The sequence below is a fragment of the Gobio gobio genome, assembly GCF_949357685.1.
Source record: "Gobio gobio genome assembly, chromosome: 4".
Classification (NCBI taxonomy): Eukaryota; Metazoa; Chordata; class Actinopteri; order Cypriniformes; family Gobionidae; genus Gobio; species Gobio gobio.
This window is the reverse complement of record NC_137100.1, coordinates 44,192,344-44,217,028: the sequence shown is the minus strand read 5'-3', so window position 1 is coordinate 44,217,028 and position 24,685 is coordinate 44,192,344. Positions and strand designations below refer to the sequence as shown.

Below are 24,685 nucleotides of genomic sequence, written 5' to 3'. Positions count from 1 at the left end.
AATGAGGAGATTTTAAAATCTGCATGCCAATGGCAGATGTTGAGCGTTTTCAGAGACGAATATGACTCAGTGTTTAGTTCACACTTCAAGCTTACATAAATTGTTGCTGTCAATGACAAAAACTCCTAGTTGGCACCTGGCAGTGAGGACAGTGTGAGACGAGGATCTGAACGTACAATAAGAAATCAAATTGGCAAAGAGAACACACAATTTGTCAGTTCAATACGAGCGAACAAGGAAGAGGACTGATGCGAGAGAAAGGACTCATGTCACACATGAGTGTTCTGGTTAATGCGTCTGAGGCACTCAAGAACAAATTGTACTTGCGTTTTACTAAATTAGTGTAGCACACCAAAGCTGTCTGCTGAAGTCATAGTCACCCAGGGCAAAAGCACTCATTTCTGGCTCTGTGCGTGAACGGACGCATGAAAACAGCAGTGCACGAACAGCTCCAGGGTGTGCTATCTCTACTCTCCTTTACCCATGTTGCCTTTGTGCACTTTTAGTCTCATGTTTTCAATCTATATGCCAGTGTGTATTTGTGTCCACAATGGGCAGTTATTGTTTTTACATCTGCTTGTTTCTTCATGTTGTTCATCTGACTAGTCATCCGCCTCTTCTCCTGGAGCACCACAGGGCTTTCGTCTAGCAGTCCTGGTTAAAGCATCTGCTTTAGTTAATATGGTTAAAACGCTTCACTCTGTGTTCCCTCTTTGCTTCATCCCCTTCCCCCTGTACTGTCACATGGCTGAAAACATGAGAGATGCTCCCAGATGAAAACCCTACTACACCCTCAGACAAAGTGGCATGAGACGAAGGCTAGTCTGTGTGCGAAAGAGAGAAGATAAATCTGTTTGTGAGTGATTTGGCCCTTTGATAACCAACAGTGCTTCTCAATATTTATTATTCATAATTTAATTCTCTCCAACTGAGTAGCTTTGCTTTTTTTAATTGGAGATTTTTGAAAAAAAGATTTCGATTAAAAAAAAAACGTAAACTATCCTCACACTAATACGGTAATTGTTGTGCTCTTAGGCAGAATGTATGCAGAATGTAAGATTACAAATTTAAGAAAGTACATTGTATTTAGCATTTAAGGTATAGATAATAATTCTGTTTTTTTTCCTGCTGGGCCTGTTTTACAGTGAGCATTTGAGGTATAAAGGAAGATTGTTGAGTTTCCAGCAGGAGATTCCTGCCGGACCTGTTCTCACCGTCGTTGCCTCTATGCGTTTGAATAGTTATGTTGATTAGGAGTAGGATTGGTGATACTCTGTCTGGGCGGGTTTTCCCAAAACCAGTATATTTAATTTACATGCTTTGTTCAACCTCAATGTAAATCCCTCCCCCTTTGGAATGTATATAACCTATCAGCAGTGATGGGAATAACGGCGTTACAGATAAACGGCCTTACTAACGGAATTATTTTTTTCAGTAACGAGTAATCAAACGAATTACTGTTTCTCCCGTTACAACGCCGTTAGCATTACTGAGGGAAAAAAATGCGCCGTTAGTCGCGTTACTATAATTGAGCTCACTGGAGCGCTTTTCATCCGAACAGGCTCTCTGTCAGTCAGACCTGCAACGTGTGTGCGTGTGTGTGTGCGTGTGCGCGCGCACCAGCCATGCGTGTTGGGGGTGGGTGCGGTGGTACACATAACTGATGATGATTGGTGGGTGGGAGACCCCATTGGAAGGTTGAAGTTGATAGGTTGAGTTCACACCTATTCTTTTCACGGTCTATGGTTCACACACATAACACACACACACACACACACACACACACACACACACACACACACACACACACACACACACACACACACACACACACACACACACACACACACACACACACACACACACACACACACACACACACACACACACACACACACACACACACCTATGACGCACACGCATATGCACATTCAGCGATGGTCCAACGACTTCAAAGGTAGCTTTCGCAAACTGGAAGTATAAGCGCTACTTTTCCCTCGTTGAGGTGAAAGGTAAGAATATTTATGTAACATGCAACTTATGCCCAGGAAGAAAGAGTCTCTCCACGCCGGTGGCAAGTGATTTTGAAGCGCCTCATATCATCATATGCCACACAATTAGTGGCTAAAAACCCAAGTGATAACGTGAGCTCCACTACCAAAGGAAAGTATAGTACTGATAATATTTACACAATATTTACACTATAGTAGGCCTACTGATAATATTTACAATAATGCATTGAATTTGATAGGTGTCTCTCACATTGTCCCACAGCAACATTACAATAGTGTACATTAATGTACAATGTTTTATAATAATAATTTATTCTATTTAGTGTCCAATTCATTCATTTAACATATCTAATATTGGGGGCATCCAAGTTATTTGACATATTTGAACATTTGAAAAAAAAAAAAAAGTAACGCAGTAATTACTTTCCCTGGTAATTAGTTACTTTTATAATGATGTAACTCAGTTACTAACTGAGTTACTATTTGTAAGAAGTAACTAGTAACTATAACTAATTACTTTTTTAAAGTAACGTGCCCAACACTGCCTATCAGGTATGCTGTTTGAGTCAGACTGTTTTCGGACGACCTGCAGCACAGAGGGTTCTCATTAAAAGAATAACTTCTGTTTGACCCCGAAGTCTCCTGGTCTTTATCTTCTGAGTTTCCTACACTTTAGAAGATAAAAGTTCACAACAAGAACAATTGGATTGAATCGCAGAGTGGATAAGCAGGCAGTTTTGAAGTTCAGCGGTTCAGCAATGAAAGTGAGGGGTGAGGTATCACTTTCCCTGCCTCACTCCTTGCATCTTTAAAAAGGATAGATTATAAAACAAGCCGATGGGGCCAGTGCTGGGGGCCTCTGAGTGTGTCAGGTACCTCCAGCGGAGAGGCCCACGGTGGCCTGACCCCAGGATACAAGCCACTGCCAATGTAAAATTCATATAAATGAACAGCTCTTGAATATGTGCCAGTTGCATGTGTGTGTATATATAACAAAATAAATGAAGAAATAAGGAATGTTGGACCATCTTTAGCACCACAAATTAATTTTGAACACCTTATTGCCGATTTGATTTTGAATATTGGTTGTGGGGCATCCATTTTGCGGTGTATTGCACACACAGCATGTTTATTCTCACAACTGCAATTTTATTTCTCATATAAAATTGCGATGCAATTTCTTGTCATTTGGACATTACATATCGACTATTACCCATCACGGATGGTCCGTAATCCGTCCTTGTCTATTACAGTCGTGTGTTCTCAGTTTGTCCTCTCCAACCCTCTTACAGGAATCGACTTGCCATAGAGAGTACTTGGACATTTTCCAGTGCACCAGTTGATTTGTGGGTCAGTGTCAAGAGAAATCAGTTTTCCATTAGGACCGCAAGCTATCCCACTGGCTCTAAAAACTCTTAATGGAACTCTCTTTATCACCTGGTTATAATTACTACTAAATCATGTTATGATATATTTCATTTAAACTATTATAGTGACAATTAATGTCAGTTTTAGTAAGCTTGCGTATTGCATAGCATAAAGATATCAGATTAGCCTGATCGCTTAGCTTATACACTACGCATTTGTACTTAACCTACATGTATTCGCAATAATCTTTAATGTAATTACGTAAGTGTTAAATGTCAGAATATTTCAGTTATTAAAAGACTGATGCAATCATGTTTTATTATTATTATTATTTATTAACAGTTTGTCAAGTAAAAGAAATTGCATTATGTCAAATTTATTATCTGCTATATGTGACCATGGACCACAAAACCAGTCATAAGTCGCACAGGTATATTTGTGGCAATCTTTTATGCCAAAAATCATTAGGATATTAAGTAAAGATCATGTTCCATGAAGATATTTAGTAAATTTACCATAAATATATAAAAAATATAGTAGTAGTAGTAATGTGTGTTGCTAAGGACTTCACTTGGACAACTTTAAAGGCGATTTTCTTAATATTTAGATTTGTTTGCACCCTCAGATTCCAGATTTTCCAATAGTTGTCTTGGCCAAATATTGTCATATCCGAACAAACCATGCATCATTTGAAAGCTTATTTATTCAGCTTTCAGATGATGTATGAATCTTCATTTTTACACATATTTTGAAATAATATTGTGTGTGTGTGTACTACTGTATTTGATAAAACTATTAACTAGTAGTTTATGGAGAGGAGACCCGATTTCAAGGCAGGACCTGATTTCTCATGACATTGGCTGTGAAAACAAAATTTTTACAAGATGTAATATACAACGATTTATAGGGAGTAATTTACACAAGGCCATCCCATTTAAGCTTCGGATCCTGGCGTACTGCCCTCAGACACCCACTCCACTTATCTATCACACATTTACAGCAGTTTTACGGGATTGCTCCCGCTCTGAGTTCTGCCTTCCAATCGTATTGAAAATGATTTGTGTCCTAGCAGGGAACTTTTTTTCCGAGCAGCCCCCTGCACTGTACTTCCTTCTCTACCGGCGAGCGTCCCATCGCATTTGTCCTGCTATCTGACTGCACACACCTCTCCTCACCGACTAGAAGCTGAATGTGTTATTTTAGAACCACCATAGAGTACATTTCAAGTTAATGTCCATGTCTGTACAATCATAACACAAACGCTGTGGTTTTCGATGAGTTGGCATTGGTCCAGTGCTCTCTTTTAGTTCTAGTCCACCCCTGCCCTCTAATGTTTTTTGATTGGCCCATCACACTTTAAAACACTTAGCTTGTACCTACTCCAGGCACTGCGGAGTGAGACCGTGAGAAGAATGATGAGAAAGAGATTGGACGATTGCACTCTGCTCTATTCTTCCCATCTGTTAGAACTTGAGTTTGTTGAGTGAGGAGAGAGAGATGCACATGCTGGCTATTTCATTATTTAAAGTGTCGTTGCAGGAAAGCATGGCTACTCCAACAACAGCGCCATCCCATTTCCCAGCATCCCTAGAGAGGTGCAGAGACTGCACAATTTGCTCATAGTGTGCTGATTATGGGTTTGTGTGCTTGTAGAGGTGCTTGTCAGTTCACAGCGTTCATCTGTGTGAATTTGTGTAGCATGCACGTTTCTCAAAGTGCAGGGGTGGAGGTGGGCCTAAAGAGTCTATTTATGCACGTTAGAATCTACATATTTAGTGAGCTTGTGCAGGAGAAACATTTGTGTGGGAAGGCATCATTAGTTGGGAACTAAATTAAAAACAAGGCGAGTAAAATGGGTTGGATGCTATTTTTTATTTGTGCATGCTAGTTAGTGTACTCCCCCAGCATATGCGAGCGATTAGGCTGCATTAGTAGTGTTCTCGCTGGGCCACACAGGAGGGGAATACTGTCTAAATCTTTCCCATGCTTAAGAGGTGGAGAGATGCATTTGATAATGGAATCTGGCAGCTCTTCGAATGTGTTAATGATTTGTATAAATCATCTATGCTGATTTTAAGGGCCATTGGGAGTGCAAATGCATGCATTTTTTTGTTTGTTTTCAATGGACTTAAGCATTGTGGAAGCCATTTTCAGTGGCATAACCACACACACACACGCAGTGAAAACATTGCATAAAGATCATTGTGCAGGTTAAATGAGTGGAAGGTATGGCAATGTAGATAGAGTTCTTTGAATCCTGTCTTTTATTGCTAAGAACACATGGTTCTACTCATAAAGGTGTTTTCTTTTTCCTTCTTTATAACACATTCATGTTACCAGAGGTCACGTTAACAGAACATTTTCTGTAATAGAAATATCATTTTTTTAAAGCAGTGACAGAAAAATCTGAAGGCTGTCTGTCATTTTGACCTATTACACTCTGTACAGTTATCTATTCTATTTTAACTTGTAAATGTAATTCCCACCCCCTGTCAAGTTGGTGGCGAGTGCTCGTGTGTCAGCAGAGCGTGGGTTCAACCTCCAGAACAAAATTAAAACTGCCACGAGAAGTCGCCTGTCCAAGGCAAAGACAAAAAATTTAATGACAATTGCCTCTGCATCAGTCTCCCATGATTAGTTTGATGGCGAGCATTCAGCTTAAAGGGTTAGTTCACCCAAAAATGAAAATGATCCCATGATTTACTCACCCTCAAGTCATCCTAGGTGTATATGACTTTCTTCTTTCAGACGAATAAAATCGGAGTTCTATTAAAAAAGTCCTGGCTCTTCCAAGCTTTATAATGGCAGTGACTTGTTGTTTAGTTTTTGAAGTCCATAAAAAGGATCTATCCATCATATAACTGCTCCACACGGATCTGGAGGGTTAATAAAGGCCTTCTGAAGCGAAGTGGCGTGTTTGTGTAAGAAAAATATCCATATTTAAAACTTTATAGACTAAAATAACTAGCTTCCGGCGGTCAGCGGTACGCAAGTCGACCTACGCAAAAGAGTAACACCTGACGCGATGTATAGGAGCATCGCAAGCTTTGATGCCTAGGGATGGGGCTGGGCAACAAACTCAAGCCCCTCTTCTCTTATATCGCAATCCTCCACAGTTTCTCTTTAAAAAATCTAATTTTAGACTTCTAATTCATGAACGGCGTTTTGTTTTGCTCTATCCTCTGTGCTTCCGCGTTCGTCAATACGCATGTGTCAAGGGTAACTCTTTTGCCGTAAATCGATACGTACAGTGGTCCGTTATTTTAGTCTATAAAGTTTTAATGTGGATATTTTTCTTACACAAACACATCACTTCGCTTCAGAAGCCCTTTATTAACCCCCCGGAGCCGTGTGGAGCTGTTTTATGATGGATAGATGCATATTTATGGACTATCTATTTAACAAAACAACAATTCACTGCCATTATGAAGCTTGGAAGAGCCAGGACTTTTTTAATATAACTCTGATTGTATTCGTCTGAGAGAAGAATGTCATATACACCTAGGATGACTTGAGGGTGAGTAAATCATGTTTGGGTGAACTAACCCTTTAAGTTGATGCAGACCAGGAGGAAGATTTGACGTCAGGCAGAGCATTGATAGAGTTTAGTTCAATTCATTTTTTACATTTTGTTCATTCATATTATAATCAGAATTGTATTTTGTAATATTGCTTTGTTCATATTTGCATGTTCAGGCACAAGTGTGTTTTATTGGCCTCTGCCAATTCATCTGCTTTGTGTGGTGTTGAACACATAAGTGAAGCACAGTCTCTGTTCATCCATTCGCTTCTTAAATAAATAAATGCATAATTTTGCCTATATGCTCATCCTGTAAGTTCATGATGAAAAATGGAAATGTGAATGAAAACCAGAGCTATTAAAAGTCTTATTATCATTAAAATATGAAAATTAAAATGACGGTTAAAAATATGACGGTATTTTTACAACACTATCCATCAAAGTGACGAACAACCTCTGTTCCTGACTATGCTTCCTGACTTCTGAGCTATTGCTCCCTCCCTTCATACAGCAAGTCATATTAGGGACTAATATGTTCTTACCACAGCAGCTAAGTGGCCTCACACAGGAAGCTGTAGTGTATTCATCTATATTTCATTCACTGCTTTACACCTCATTGCCCCGAGAAGTTATGGGATGTGGAGTTTTTCAGCATTTTTCTGACATCTGTGGTGGCTTAGTTTAATTTAGAGGCATATCTTGTGACATATGACAATATTTCCAATTTGCTTTGTTTTGTGGGAAAACCAGATATCTCACAGTGTTCAGGTGAGAAATATAGTCAGTTGAATAAAGCAGACATTATATTTAAATGCGAAGCCAAACCAAATCACTCGTGCACATTAGTGGCCAATAGGAGAATCTAAAATTGCTTGATAAAGTTAGTGGTCTGTAAATATCTCTGTGTAACTCTATAGAACAGGTCCATTGAAACGGATATGAAATATAGAGGCTGCTTGTAATATTATAATGAAAAACAATCTTCTTGTCAAGTCGTGGTGTATCAAATACTTTTTCCGGGTCCAAGCTTCTCCATTTCAAGTGAGAATACTGTCTCAACAGCCATTTATAAGCAGTGTTCATTCGTAGTCCAATACATTCTCTGGGCTCACGTGTCCCAGACACCAGTATTTTAACAATTTGGCCAACTGAGATTTTGGTATGGAAATAAAGGCTAGGATTAGGATTTTTTGGTAGTACTACAGCACACGGTTACTGTATATTAGGAACATTTTTGTTTGCTTTTGGGATCCGAAAGAGCATTTGGACCCGAAAACAGTGACGCAGAACATTTAATAAACGGATTATGAATTTGTACCGAGATCTGAAAGCATCAGCGTGCGAAAGTACGTCAAGACCGAGAGTTTTATCTCCATGCTTTGATTTGGTCTTCTGTTTGTCTCTCTGCAGAGCAGCTCGAGCATTTGGAGAGTATCTTTCGCACACACACCCTGAGAACCGCAACGGAGCAGGTTAGGTTCATTCCACCTCATGCCCTACCTCCATTTGTTCTCATGTCTTTTGCCTCTCCTTCCATTCACCGATTGTATTCCACCTCTGACCACTCACCCAGTCATCTTTCAATTGATCATTACAGAGGAGCTTTATTGGCACCTGTTGCTTTGCCAAGACAAGATGAAAAATCTCAGTTTTTCTTGTTTTCTTGGTGTCTCTCACTTCAGATCATTTGCTGTCTGACACCTACATTGGTCAAGACACAGACTCCCCTGACATCAGCCGACTGAACAACAATAACAGCCTCCAGCCATATGCCCAACACACTCTCATAGTCAAGCCCAGTCCAGAAGAGGTTCAGCCAGGCAGCCAGTCTGCTCCCCTTCACACCAGTTCCAAGCGTCGTCTCTCCGTAGAGCGCAGCCTTTCTTCTGAGGACCAACAGCGTCAAAAACGTGCAGAGAGCTCTTTGAAGCCAGCACGTGTCTACACCATTACCAGGGAGCGAGATATGCTCAGGGGCCAGGGAAGCGAAGAGAGCCTGGAGCTAGAGGTGTTGAAGAGGACCACAGACCCTCCAAGAACCAATGCTCCCTCCAGTTTACGTGGCAGCCATCATCAAGGAAGTCACCATCGTGGAAACAGCGGCCCCACCCACCAGCAACACTATGGCCATGCACCTCTGACCCAACCTTTGCAGAGCTCAGGAAGTGCCCATAACATCCGGGACTGGGGGTCGAGACGAAGCAGGTCTAGAGAGGACTGCACGCCAGATTGTGTTGCCTGTATTCGGCCACACTGCCAGAGTCAGCGCTCTCTGGACCTTGATACGTCACCTCACGGTGGTGGCAAACAGCACAAAAAGCTGGAGAGAATGTACAGTGAGGACCGTGTGTCCTCTGAAGAACGAGGTAAGGAGAACATCCCAATCACAGAATGACTTTTTATTGGTTTATTGATTTTGAGATTTACTCACTACCTGCTTCCTTTGCTCTTTTTGCTTGCAGAGGATCACGGGAACAGCTGGTTCCCTAAAGAGAACATGTTCAGCTTTCAGACTGCGACCACCACCATGCAAGCGTGAGTACACATGGGATTGCATTTCATCAATCTTTCCCTTCATCCCTTTGGCTTCCTCTGAAGTAGGGTTGGTCTCTGAAGCAGACATGTAATTTAAGCTATCCTGACTCATGCATGTGGGAGGACTGGAGGTATTCTTTCGCTTTCTGCTTCCTCTTTCTCTTCTTCTTTCCCTTCTTCTTTGCCCTTTCCGGTTCTTTCCATTACTGTTTCCCTCCTTTTTCCCTTTGCATTCTTTGTTCTCCTCCTGTTCCTGTTCCTTTCCCCTTCCTCCTTCTTCTTCTTCCACATCCTCTTCCTATTCCTTTGACTCTTCATCTTTCTTTTTCCATTTCAGATTCCTTTCTACTTTCTCTTTACCTTCTTCATTCACTTCCTGTCTCTTCCTTTTGATTCTGCATCTTTCTCTTCATCTTTCATTTTTCTTTCAATTAGCTTCCCCTTCCTCTTTGCCTTTTTTTCTTTCCCATCCTATCATCTTTCTCTCCCTCTCCCTCTCCCTCTCCCTCTCCCTCTCCCTCTCCCTCTCCCTCTTTCTCTTTTGTTTATTCTTCAACTTTTCAGTTGAGTGAATTTAGGCTTCATTTTTCTCTGTGCACAGACGCTTTCGCTCAGCTTGACTGCTTAATTATCACCTGTCGGGCAGAAGTCTTAATCACAGAGCCCACCTCCTCCCCCACCAGGGTGCAGTCCATCTCCCTCCAGCCTACATGCATGCTGTCTCCCCCTCAACCTTACTATGCCCTCCCACCTCATCATGCTATCCTCCACTCTATCCCGCTTCCTGTCTACGAATAACTAGCTATCTCTGCAACTATACTGAATTCATGTTCTTTTCTGACTTATTCATCCCCTCATTTTGCTGGGTTTTAATTGACACTTTCATCTTTTCAGTTTTTTCTTTCCCTGTCCTTTGTGATTGGCTGTAGAGCTGTCATTTAGTAATTTGACTATTATAGGTAGTGATAAAGCACTTGGTGATTCTTTCATAAGACCTGGCCCAGTGTTTATATTTGAAAAACACTCTATTTCCTGTGTTCCTTACCTTTTTTTTTTTACTTTTCATTTCTTTCATATTTTCTTGAAATGGTTAAAGCACTGTTCTCACTTTCCTCTTTTTACCTTTTTTATTATGCATCTTTCCTTGGCTCTAAAGAATATCGTGAGTATTCCTTTCTCATTAGAACTTTGTTTTAAAAAGTCAACACTCCACTCCATCCCCACCCTCTGCTCCTCTGTGCTGTTGCCTCTCCTGTCCTGTGTTAACTCTCACTCCACCAGCATTGGACAGAGTGTTTGAAGTTATGGAGGAACTCTTGTCTCATACAGCACACATACTGCTCTACCAATAGTGATTCATCCAGGTCGGTATCGCTACTCACATTTCAGCTGCTGTGTAAGAGAAAGACCTTGTTTGTTGTACTACTATAGTGACCTAACTTTTTAACCACTTTTTGCCCACAAAATAGTTACTGAAGCTCTGTTCCAAAACCTAGTGAGCTGCTTTGCTGTGCATTCCTAACATTCTAACTAAAATGGAAACTCATGTGACTGATCTGGATAAAGGTGCAGGTATCCAACAGCAGTATGTGTTAATATGCCTTTGCTCTAGTACAGTTGAACTTGACAGAATTCAGAATAGCATACTAGGATACTACTACACCTAATTGAGCCTAACTCAGAACATATTCTAAATTTCTGTCAGGAACACTATCGTCAAAGTAATAGACAATTTGCATATAGTTTAGATTGGCGGTATGGTCCTGTTTTGGGCAAGAACTCCCTGCGCATCCATGCAGCCTAGCATGGATAAGAGCAGGGAGAGCAGTGATAAACCCCCTAAGGGTAAACAGAAGAGAAGCACGATGTATTGCAGATAGCAGTAATGTCAATATTAAAATGTACAACCTAATTCGGGAATTTAGTCAGATTCAGATGCCATCAGATGCCAAATAACGACTGACGAGAGGAGGAGCTGGGGATGGAGGGTAATTAGCTCCGGAGAAACGTGATAGCAGCTGATAATACTGAAGGAGCTTATATATGCACGCTGTGATAGGCATCGTATTCCTATAGGTAGACGTGATCAGCTGACAGTCAGCTGATGCAAGCTTGACTAACGTGCCCTGCCAGAACTAACGCTATACGCTGGATGTGTCTTAAAGACAACCAATGCAAAATAACACATAAGACATAAGACATCACCATAACATATAAAACAGTGTTTGATGTTAACATGCTTGTTAAAGGATTTTAAAGGTACACTATGTAACTTTTGGCCCTCTAGCGGTTAAAAAAACAAAACTGGATGCATTTTTCAGAAGAACATTGTTTGGTTCGCTTTAACCAGTGTAGATGGAAAGGATCACAAGCTGACTGGTTGAAGATGTTGCTGTAGCTATACTTCTTAATTAGGGTTGGGCATCGAGAACCGGTTCCAACTTGGAACCGTTTAAAAAATAACGATGCCATTGGAATCGTTTAGAAATTTTGTTTTCGATTCCGATCATCGGTTCCAAACGCGCAAGTTTTCGGAAGTGCTTGCCGCGCCCGTTTGTTCTGTTACAGCCATGGAGCACGGTAAGCGGCGCTCAAAAGTGTGGCTTTATTTCACTTTTTAAAAAAAAGCCTGGGTCGGCACAGTGCAACACATATGACAAACTTATTTCTTGCACGGGAGGATGCACTACAAATATGTGGTGTATACATTAACGAGTGTAGCGTGTTTGAAATGCTGCGCAGGTCTGTCCTCCTTGGGCAACCCTGCGCTAACCAACGTTATTAACGGGATAGTTCACCCTGAAATGAAAATAAAGCCTTATTTTACTTACCCTGATGTTGTCCCAGTGCCCTATGTCCTATGACATTTAAAATACTGTTCCTGCACGCGCTCCTTCCTATTATGGCAGTGAATGGCGATCAGCTAAAACATTACAAAAAATAAACAAATGTATCACGCAACGATACAGGGAGACGCGCGCCATATGGAAAGTGTTCAGGGGGCACACTGGTTTTGCGAGAAAGAAACCGTATTATTCAGTCAAAACACTGAGCTCGGCCGTTATTCTGAGCGCGCTCCTCTGTGTGCACTATGAGGCGCTCATGCCTACTATAATAACTCGCACTGTTGTCATTGCACCCACGATAAGCACACACACACACACACACACACACACACACACACATAACCATTTTGAGAAATCAAGCTCAATAGAAAAAAACGCGATTCTCGTCTTTTCTATAACGTATATGATAAGAAATAATACTAATAATATAACCTCCTTAAGTGAATATTGTGTACCGGTTGTCATGACAATATTGCACGAGGCTACTGCGGCTTGGAGTGCGCACACACAGGAACACGCGCATTTGAACAACAGCTGGGTGAGTAAAAGATGGCTTTATTTTCATTTCAGGGTGAACTAACATTATCCCACCTCGTCATAATCAGGTAAGTGATTGTAGTGTAATAACAAAGCCCTTGACCAAATTGCGAATTGTGGTGAACAACAACGTTACCGAAATTATTCCCCCCCCTCGTAGATAAATGTAGATATAAATTGCCCACGCTAGTAGCCGTCCTAATATGACTGCTGTTAATGCTATTGTTAAGTCGGGACTCGGTGTGAAACTCCATTCACCTTTGCAGCAAAGCAAGTGGAAATGCCAGCGGAGAAAGTCCCAAAACTAAAACTCATTATTGAATCAAAATACAATTTTCCTCTGTGAAATGAGCCTGTGACATGTTGTGACTCCACCCCTCAAAGAATCGGAATCGAGAATCGAAAAGAACCGTAATCGAAACTAAGAATCGGAATCAGAATCGTTCAAATCAAAACGATGCCCAACCCTATTCTTAATAGACACAGTACTTCCCTTAAAGGGGTGGTTGCATGCGATTTCACTTTTTTAACTTTAGTTTGTGTGTAATGTTGCTGCTTGAGCATAAACAGTATCTGCAAAGTTACAGCGCTGAAAGTTCAATGCAAACGGAGATATTGTCTTTTAAAGTTATGGCAGTTTATTGTCTACAAAAATGTCCAGTTTGGACTACAACAAGCTTCTTCCCGGGTTAGTGACATCATAAACCCTTGCTATTAACATAAACACTGCCCCCGCGAACACGCAACAAAGTGGGCGAGGCCACGTCGCAGTCATTACGAAAGAGAGAGAGCTGTTGCAGAACTACAAACTACATTTGGCCATCTAACCAATCTTAGACCATTGCGTTTTTCGGAGGGATGGGCTTCACAGAAGCAGGAAGCAAACGAGCCGTTCCAAGGACAGTGGAGACAGCGGTGTGGAATAAAGGTAAAATATAAGAAAAATATGGCGTTTAAAAAAAAAAGAAGTATTAAGACATGTTATACTGCGCCCCATAAACACAACCAAGCCTTGAAAAAAAAACACGGAACCACCCCTTTAAATAAATTAACAAATTCCAGCACAGCGATACAACAGTCAAAATGAAATGAACCTTCACAATAGATAATGCTTTTCAACAAAATCTTTTTAGAGAGCTACATATAGCAATTTATATGTTCAATAAAATACCTTACTCACCTGTTGAGTAATAAAAACCCCATCTCCATGTCGCAATTTCAAATCCCTCAGTTCTCGCCATTTCCAAAATGCCAAGCCAATGTTGGTTCTCATTTTATTATGAGCTCTGTCACGTTCCCTTTTTGCCAACAGACTTTTTTACTTTCTTTCTTTTTTTTTTTTTAAACAGGTAATTTAACCTAGATTAAACCTATTCTAACTAACCTATGCCACTCCCACACCATACTCACGTCAAAGTAGCTGGAGCAACTTTTCTCTATTTACGGTTATGACGAGACATGCCCAAGCGAGTGACAAATATATGCAATTTCCCACAAAAACCATCTCGGGGTGAATCAGGGTAAGACAAAAGCAAGTTTTGGAAAAGAAGGTAGACAGTTGACTAGACTTTGGAACAAAGCTTGTATTTTGACTATAATGCATGGTATATTTTAACAATTTTGACAAAAGGGTGGATTGCCCTTGTTAGGAGCAATATGGCGATTGCTGCCATCACTGTTGAATATTGCACACAGAATAACTAAATATAGCCCGGGTATACCCCAGAAAAGTCACTCATCTCAAGATTTCCACGCAGAGTTCCAAGACCATCGCCAGTCTGTCAAGGCTCTGAAGGATTTCAGGATACACCCACATGCAATAAATGCACACACACACACAATGTCAGAAAGTAGCTTCTGGGCTGTCATTAACCTCATCCGCTGAGGACAGGAGTTTGATTTAACATAAGCTGTCAATGATGATGGCTATATCTTCTGTCACCCTGTCAAAAACAATAGAAAGCATGCTAGATAAGAGGACCACTCTGTGAAGTTATCCTCTGTGCTGGTTGGTGACTGAGTGTCTGTTACACTTGACTTTGCTGTGGTCGTAATGTATAGTTTGTGTACGTGCGTGTGGTCGTGTCCTGTTGACCTGTGGGTGGTGATCAGCACCTGTTGTGGTTTGAACTGTCCTGTGGCCACTCTAGACTTTTCCCTTTGCACTGCCCCCTGTACACACACCTACACCCACAGCCTATAACACTGTGACCGGTCCCAGCAGGGCGTTCCGTGGAATTGCAGAGAGAAAGAGGAGAAAAAGAGAGCAAGAGGCCACCGCACTGATGGAGAGGTACTGTCTACTGACCCTAATGCCATGTGTCAAAGCCTTTCCCCAAACACACTCACACGTAGAGTGAGACAGTGGTGAGATGGTGTTTTGTGTTGTACTGTGTTACTGTAGTGTTGTGTGTGTGTGTGTATCGCCTCAGATCTTTTTAAAATCCACACTCCAATCCTGAATACTACACATGAAGAACTGTTTCCTTCATTGCACACTTCCCTGTGGAGTTGTCAGGCTAGGCTTACCAAGCAGAAAGCCAGAAGCAGTTTTATTGATCTAAACCTAGAATTTTCTGCAGAAGCCTGTTTCCACGTTACAGTAAAAAAATAAAACCAGTTACTGTACAGTAAATAACAATGGTTAGATATATAGAAACAAGAAAGCATTAAATTGGTATAAAAAATGACAGTGAAGACTTAGATATTTCTATTTCAAATAAATGTTTTTCTTTTAAACTTTCAATTAATCAAAGAATCTTAGAAAAAGGTTTCCACAGAAATATTAAGCAGCACAGCTTTTTTATTTTAAATTGTAATAATATTTCACAATATTACTGTATTACTGTATTTATTTTGTTCAAATAAATGCACCCTTGGTGAGCATAAGAGACTTTTCCCCAAAAACATTATAAAAACCTCCCCAATGATGGAGTTTCCATTTTTATGCAGAGCTAGTGATATTTTCTATCACCAAACCCCTCAACCTAACCCTCACACAAACCTCTGTGGATTTAAATTTTTAAAATGTTGTTGTTTATTAAGCTATTTGCTGGTCCCCCCCAATATAAGTGATTTCAGGTTTACTGCTCTTGATTGAAAGCAAAACCTGACACACACACACACACAAAGCACCTGGGTATTTGTGTGTGTCTGTCTATGTTTGGCTGCTTGGATCAATAGGTCAGAGTGTGTTAATCGATACAGCTGACAACTGAACACTTTCAGAGGTTCACTTATCAGTCTTGTGTCACGCATCACACTAACAACAGCCAATCTCATTCCACCTGGCCAAATTGGCTTACATATATAAAAACATTTGTTGGCCCAGTAAAACCTAATTGGCCTGCTGGCTGATCATCAAAAAAGTCTTCCAGCATGATACAGAATTGCTAGAGAGAACTAATATGCAGTGCACTGAAGGAAAATTGAAAGAACATATTTGGTTCTCATCTTCCCAGCAGAGGTGTAACAAAAAAAAAAAGAGAGCAGAATGTGAACGTAGCTTTTAGTGTTCTCCAGAGGTCCCATGATGCTGCTCAACAACATTACTGTAGATGCCTGTCTCTGTCCTCTGACTGGAAGGTTGCAGATAATCGTTTGCATCCATTAGGATTACAAAACAACTGCACATGAAATGTTTAGTTCACTCAAAAATGAAAATTCTGCCATCATTCACTCACTTTTATGTCTTTCAAAACCCTTATGAGTTCTTTCTTCCATCAAACACAAAATGAACAGTTTTATTATAATGATAATAACTTGGTCCTTTGTTTCCATGCAATCACAATCAATGGTGACAAATTCATTTCTATATGATTTGTGTGCTGTAAGTCTTTTGAAGTATGATTAATACAGTAGCTTTGTGTGAACAGACCAACATTTAAGCTGATTATAACTAATTATATTACTCTTAACCGAATAACTGTGTCAGTGAGTTGACTTCACAGTTGAATTGGAATAGTTCAATTAGTGAACAACACACAGTTCTGATTTGTGAACTGATTCAGTTGATCTATTCATTCACAAATCCGATATCTCTATACTTCTCGTGAACACATCAAAGAGACGTAGGGCAGGCCTTCTTTTTTTTTTCCATTTTGGAGCTTGACAGCCCCAGTCCTCATTTTTGAAATAAGTGGCCAATATTTTCTTCAAAAGCACTTTTATATGTTCCATAAAATAAATAAAGTCATATGGGTTTGGAACAACATCAGGGGGAGTAAATTATGACAGGATTTTCATTTTTTTGAGTGAACGATCCCTTGAAGCTCATAGTATTTTTAATTGTGCTGGGTTTCTTTATCTGATAAAAACGTAGAACATGCACTAAATCTTCTGGCACTGTTGAGTTGTTTTATTTAAACTTTCTGTTGTTCCCATTTGAATGGCTGTGCTTTTTAAGAAATGTGTGATGTTATATTCTAGGCATAAAAAGCAATGGATATATATATATCTGTGAGGATCAACATGTCACACTTGGGCGATCTGACTGATCACTCTATTTTCAGCACGCTCACAAATGAGGATTAAGATCATTAGAGCGTCTAATTAAAAATGCTGCTGAAAAGACATAATTCTCTTGATATGCGCTACTATTTTTGAAACTTGATGAAGATCTGCGCTCTTTTCCTGTCAGCCGGCACATTGACTTTGACAGCAGTTTAGAAGGTTGTCAGCAAGATGGACATAAGGAGAAAAGCAGATCTGACAACTATACAGATGCATTGTCACCGCACTCTTTATAGCCATCTCAAATTTAACAGCGATATTAAAAAAAAGCTCTTTTCTTTTTTGTAAAATGTTCACGTTGGTGGATTTGATTAGAGGCTCATAGTGGCACAGCTACAGTACATGCTGTAAAAATGTCCTCTGCTGTGCATCACTCAGGAATATTAGTTTTTTCCCGCAGTATATTTTACTGGCTTAGGCAGCAGTGCTTCTCTCTAATATTGTGGTGCTGTGTAACTGCATCATGCCTGCAGAAACAAAATGCTTACTCTACACTGTGGCGGTTTTGATCCTGTTTTTTGTACAAGCCAAATTGCCTCATTATTTCATCCCTGGCCCAGCTCTCCTTTATTTTAAAGGCTCCACATTGAGTGTGTGAGCTGCTCTATGGCTGCAAATGAGGAAAGACCACCTACCTCTCCACACTCTATAATACTATGCTACGGTGTAACCATGGTGACATGATGCATGGAGAACAAGTGTAGAGTGCTAACGATAAGGGAGGCTGTCAGTTGAACGAGTGGGTCAACTGAACTTGCTTTCATTCTCTGATGAGGCAGTTTGTAGTAGTCAATTTTCTGTGAGCGATTTTCTGGTTTGAGAGTCACCAGAACTCCGTAATGAGAACATTGAAAACATTTGTATTTTGCACTTTCTATCAAGTTATTCATATTGGTAGAAAGATTTACTGCACTAACACGTACACACAGGCAAATTTAAGGTTGCGTCCGAAATCACATACTGTATAGAATGTACTACATTTGAAACTTACGTCACGACTGTTTCAAAATGATGTTCTATATAGTATGAGAGTGTGTAGTATGAATGAAATTCAGACATACTATATCTGCCGTGTTATCACTGTCATGTGATCTACGCCGTGGGTTGCTTTACTGTCATTCACCTCTTCCGTGGCCTCATGGGATAGTAAAGTGTCCATCGGATGTGCACTTTAGAATCTCGCCAAAGGTAGTACAGTAGGTCATCCAGGTACTTTCACCGACAATTTTATGAATACTAAGAATTCAGATATACTACTCACTTACTATATAGTGTAGGTCATTTGTTTCGCAGGCCAATACAGTGTTTATACTGACATCTATCTGTGTGTATGGAATGATATTCTGGACAATTTTCAAAAACAATTGCAAATTGTATTTGCAATTACATTACATTTGTGTTTCCGTTATGTCACAACATATGTGTGCACAAATTGATAATCATTCCATATGTGTGGATGTTACATCACACAAAATCAAATGTTTTTGGTTACCAATGCTGTTGTAAAAATATCTTATTTACCCATTTTTTTTTTCACCCATAAAGTAGAGTAGTATTTCACAGATCATGTAATCTCACAAAATGTCAGCCTCCATGAGGCGGCCACCTGTCTTATGTAGAATAAAACTTGCCACTGATTTTACTAAAGTAATTTCTCCTTTTAACACGTTTATATTCATAATTTTAAGTATATTTAAAAGTACTATTTATTTATGGAGTTGTAAAACACTTTGGTGGAAAAAAGGCTCATAGCACATTTAAGTTTGAACATTTCAGTTTTCTATTCTAGTCTTTATGAAACTGAAGTTGCGATCTTCCCTATAGTGACATATATCCGAGTGAAGCGGTTTCTCGATTGAGAAAAGATGTTGGACGGGACTTGATTTTGTCCATTGGGAATTGATTGGTTCATATTGTTGTTGTTTGCTAATGGCCGTGATCTCATGTGAGTGACAGTTTGATGGAATGGAGAAATTATTGTCCTGAAGAGTCAGAGAAGAGTTGTTGTTGCAAATTTTGATTAAAGAAGTCACATCACTTTAAAAAAATATGTCCACAGATAAATAATCTGGTATAATAAACACTGCAATAGTCCATAAAATATAAGAAATGTTCTTGGTGACTTTAACCTAAAAGCTCGGACCGTGTGCTAAAATATCTGTAAATGCAGTTACATAGATGAGTAAATGTGTTTCTGAAGCCTGAAGCAGTGTCAAACTGGGACAAACTGTTTATTCTTGCCTTTTTTTTTTTTTTTTTTTGCAGAGGAACTGTAAGGGCTGGAGATTTGTTTGGAGTGCATTGAGCTTGTTGTATAACTTCAAACACTCATCCCTGTCCATAATCTGCCATGCTAATGCTACCATGTATAAATGGATCGTTTGAAAGTGTGTTTAACATTTCCATTTTTGTCTCCTCTTCCTCCATCTCCCATTCTTCTTGTTATTCCCCCCCCCCCCCCCCCCCCCCCCCCGTTTTATACCTCTTTCCAATCCACTGTGCTTCTGCAAATCCTTTCTATCCCAGAAATTTCCGGAAACATTTGAGGATGGTGGGCAGCAGGAGGGTGAAGACCCAGAGTGAGTTGTTTGTAGACGTCTGTGTGTGTATGTGTGAGTTTGTTACTGCTTTTGTACGATTGTGTGTATGTTGTCAGTATGTTTGTCTGATTTCATCTGTATATTTGTGCAATTTTTCAATGCAAATATGTGAACATGCCATTACTTGACAATAATTCATGGTGTCAGATTATGGTGTCAGTGATTATTTTCAGGGATTACAGATGCTTCAAGAATCTCGTAAAAAGGCTGAAAACGATGATCTTGTCTGATATACAACTCGCAATGTGACTTAGTTTCTGAACACCTTGCCTCTCTCTAATTAATAAACATTACAGTATACAGAGTGAAATGGATTCTAATATTTAGAGGTAGTCAGCCTAAAGCAGAGAAATCCTCAAACATGTCACATCCCAACCTCAGACAAGAGCCCAGAGTGTGTGTGTGTGTGCGTGTGTTGAAGAGCAGTGTGTGTGATGCTTTCCTCCTACGCTTCGTTATTAGCATTTGCTGATCGCAAAGCGAAGAGTTTCAGCCGCTCCTGGAGTGACCCCACACCCGTCAAGCCTGACTCTCTCCATGACTCCAGAGACAGTGAGTCCACACACACAACGCACAGCCATGTTGTCTATTTTTCTGATTTCAGTACATGTAGTACATGATTTGTCACCCACACAAAGCATTCATACACAAATCTTATGATGCCTGTCAAGATCATGTCCTAGTCTTATTTAAGCTTGTTTGAGATTTCTGTCTTTGCCATCTGAAGTGAATAGGAGTTGGACTGACTTTTTGCCATCTGAAGTGAATAGGAGTTGGACTGACTTGCCTTGAAAGGAACTTTGATTAAAGGAAGTACAACAGTTACTATCATGATTATGTTTTTAAATACACTAACGTTCAAAAGTTTGGGGTCTGTAAAGTTTTTATTTTTTTAAATGTTTTTGACTGTCTCATGATGCTCACCAATACAATGCTACATTTATATGATTAAAAATACAGTAAAAACAGTAATATTGTGAAATATTATTATAATTTAAAATAACTGTTTACTATTTGAATATATTTTAAAATGTATTATATTTCTGTGATGGCAAAGCTGAATTTTCAGCATCATTCCTCCAGTCTTCAGTGTCACACGATCCTACAGAAATCATTCTAATATGCTGATTTGATGCTGCAAAAAACATTTATTATTATCATCAATGTTGAAAACCGTTGTGCTGCTTACTGTTTTGGTGCAAACCAAATTTTATTGATTTTTCAGGATGATTTATTTATTTAGGATACTTTGATGAATAGAAAGATTTCAAATGAACAGCATTTATTTAAAATAGAAATCTTTTGTAAAAGTTTAAATGTCTTTACTGTTAACCCAAACATTTGTAGTGTTTTTTATTTATTTATTACATTTACAGTAATAACAATTAGATTTTGTTAATATTATGAGATTGTAATTTAATGTCTTAAATAAAAAAAGAAATCTTAAATATGAAATGGACATGTTCTTCAGAGGCTTCATTTGTGCATTGAACAAGATTCGTAAATCGTGCTATTCATATCTCACACACATCAGCATTTCTGTGCATGTGTAAAATGTCTGTTTACCACAGATATACTCTGCGGTCTATAGGTGTCCTATATGGCACTAAATGCCTTGCTTTGTAAGACCTTCTCCTCACAGACAAGCAGGAGAGGTCATGTTAGAAAGGCCAACCTCTCCGACATGAACAACAGAATGCTTGTTGACAGGACCTGTCATTTCATCTGTCATTTATGTGCTTGTGTTGTTTCTGTGTATTTGCAATTTACCTTTTCCCCAGGTGGAGACCTCCAGGCGTCGTCTGGCAATCTGGATGAAGAAGACTGTGATGATGTCGACTGGGAGGAAGAGAGAGAATCGGAAAGAGCAGCCTGTGAGGACGATGACTTCATCCCACCAAAAATCATGGTACGTGCATCACCCACATCCATTTTGACACAGGCCAACTGCCTTCTTGTGAAGTCATCATCATTTTCTCATTAAATGTAAAATAAAGCTTTTTGATCATCAATGGGTGCATTAATACGAGTGTGTTTTATTCATCCTTGTTTTTGAACAGCTAATTTCATCAAAAGTACCAAAGGCAGAGTACGTTCCCAACATCATCCGCAGGGATGACCCCTCCATAATCCCCATTCTCTATGTGAGTATAGTTAATGATGCAGTCATACACCGGATCAAAGAGAATCAAAGTTTTGATCATCAGTATAAAGCCCCTTGTGTTAAGCAACACTAATGATGTCTGCTAGTCAGCTCTCGCGTGCCAGTTTTAGTAGTGCAAATCATCATTGTTCGAGATTGCTGATAATTGCTTTGTAATGCCAAGCTAGTGATTTAGTGCATATATTATGCTTAAATTATGTTAAAAGAAAAACGCCACGTAATATTTAGCAACTGATAATTCCTATCTTACATTTGTGCAGCTTTTTTTTGTTGTTGTTTAAGCTTGCCCTGTTTTCTGCCCTCAGGACCATGAACACGCCACCTTCGATGATATACTAGGTACGTGTTAATTGCCCAAAAAGGTTTTTTTTTTCTTCTCCAGAATGCCTAATGTTTACTCCTGCTGTTTGTTTACTATGAAAAAGCTGGGCTGTAATTTCATATGATTCCCTTGCTGCCTTCCTCTCCACCTCTCTGCTATCTGTCTTCTCTCATCTCTCATCTCTCTCTTCTTCAGAGGAGATTGAAAAGAAACTCACCGCCTACAGAAAAGGCTGCAAAATCTGGAACATGCTCATCTTCTGTCAGGTTGGAAAAATATGTGTGTGATTATTTGCATATCTTGCTTTTTCACGAGTGTGATTGTGGAGTATTTATGTGCATGTTATTTTTCACTGTGTAATTGGCTGTCTGTATTCTCCAGGGAGGTCCAGGTCATCTCTACCTTCTGAAGAACAAAGTGGCCACATTTGCTAAAGTAGAGAAGGAGGAGGACATGATACAGTGAGTGTTACAAATAGAACAAAACGATACAGACCAGTTTTGTGAATGCAAATAGCTCTGCACAATTAATAAACAAAACAAAAAGATTACAATGGTGGCTCCCGATGCAAAAATCGCCAAATTGATTCCAAAATACTGTAGGTCATTTGTGTGAGTCATGTAGATCCAATGAGCTTTTACAAGCAAGCTTTTACTCAGTTCGCAGTAAATGCTTCTCCACACAAAACGCATCTCTGCGAGCGCTGTGAGTTAGGCTTAAAATTTGAAAATGCAACACGTGCAACAAATTTCCCAGATTTCCCAAACCTGTTGTCAACAAAAACAAAACTTTAAGGTCTCTCTTCAGTATTTCCACCACACAAAAAAACGTGGTTTAACATAAAAAACAAAAGATGAATATAAGTTTTAGTATATTTATTAGTATTAGAAGTAATATATTTGGTTTCGTTGGTCCACTTTATACACTCTACTAACTATAAGTAACTTTACAACTACATGTTAACTAACTATTAGAAGACTGTTTGGTTAGGGTGAGGTGTTAGGGTTCAGGTTAGTAGAATAAGTTGACACTGCCTTCTGTGTGAACGCAAACACGTCCCGCGATTGATTCTGTCCCGGGATGCGCTCTGTGTGATCAAAAGGCAGGATCAATGTCGTAAAGGGCTGTGCCGTAGTGATGATGCTGAAGCTGAGATCATTCGCCAGCTTGTGAAATGATCAATGTCAGAAAAACAATGCAGGAGTGTAGATTCTCAAGAGAGAAATCACAGATCATAAGCAAACCTAAGACGCTGCAGAGACATTATACATCACATCGATGTCTTTACGGGATGTGTGTGAACACATACATAGATTCCAGAAAATCACTGGCAGTGTGAATTGACCAGAGTCAAACTGTCCTGGGACACATTATCAGTGTATTTTCTGTAATCTCTGTGTGAAAAGGGCTTTATAGGCAGTAATGTCTGTTGGGGGGCCATCAAAATAAAGTGTAATAAAATAAATAAGATCAAAACAAAAAAGGACATCTTTGTCACCTTTTTACCATTGATAAGTTTGCATCCATGTTAATTAAATGTGAAAAATGGGCTTTTGGTCCACTCCTGTACCGTCAAAGTTTTCTATTTACAGTGTGCGACAAAACTAGAATGCTCCCATTACAATCAACAAGCCACAATTTATTGTTCATTGTAGACCAATTAATTAAATATAATGGTCAGTGACTGTCAATGAGCTTGCGCTAATAGTTACGTGAAGCTATGTAAACATGCAATGACTTCATTGATTATTGCATGTTTAATATCACGTTGTGCACTGTGTATAATTCATTCAAAATTTGAATGATTGTTTTTCATGCTGCAAAGAGGACCTCATTATTTACTGATTAATAATTGAAGATCACAGCTCAGTTTATTTTGTATGTGTGGCTTACTTGAAGATGACATTCTGTTTCCCTGCACTGAATACATTTTTAATGTGAATTCAATAAAAAGAAATTGATCACTCTCTGTGATAACAATATCAAGATAAATAATCAAACGTGAACCGTGTAGCCCTAATTTCTAATCATTCTGAGCCTTTTGTGTGCAGGTTCTGGAAGAGACTCGGCAGATTCATGAGTTTATTAAATCCTGAGCCCAACCTCATCCACATTATGGGCTGCTATGTGCTCGGCAATGCTAATGGAGAAAAGGTAGATAATATCTACTCACCAACCTGTGTGTTTTAACCACTGTTTCATGCCAAAGGATTTTTGTCATAAAGACAAGACAGGAAATTATGAGGGAAAGATGGGTCTGTATATACAG

General features: G+C 39.5%; 1 protein-coding gene across 2 annotated transcripts in view; it reads left to right on the top strand.

Annotated features, from left to right (window-relative positions):
• The window catches only part of nsmfb (NMDA receptor synaptonuclear signaling and neuronal migration factor b), a 38,447-nt gene that overhangs the window by 2,745 nt on the left and 11,017 nt on the right, over positions 1–24,685 (top strand). The window contains exons 2-13 of one of the 2 annotated variants that reach the window (XM_079813959.1): positions 8,311–8,372; positions 8,583–9,266; positions 9,363–9,435; positions 15,043–15,111; positions 19,857–19,909; positions 20,393–20,482; positions 21,712–21,839; positions 21,991–22,074; positions 22,400–22,433; positions 22,612–22,682; positions 22,798–22,877; positions 24,468–24,570. In XM_079813959.1, coding sequence (XP_079670085.1) covers positions 8,311–8,372; positions 8,583–9,266; positions 9,363–9,435; positions 15,043–15,111; positions 19,857–19,909; positions 20,393–20,482; positions 21,712–21,839; positions 21,991–22,074; positions 22,400–22,433; positions 22,612–22,682; positions 22,798–22,877; positions 24,468–24,570 — 1,531 coding nt within the window. The remainder of the gene's footprint in view (positions 1–8,310; positions 8,373–8,582; positions 9,267–9,362; positions 9,436–15,042; positions 15,112–19,856; positions 19,910–20,392; positions 20,483–21,711; positions 21,840–21,990; positions 22,075–22,399; positions 22,434–22,611; positions 22,683–22,797; positions 22,878–24,467; positions 24,571–24,685) is intronic. The other variant, XM_079813960.1, reaches the window with a different exon arrangement.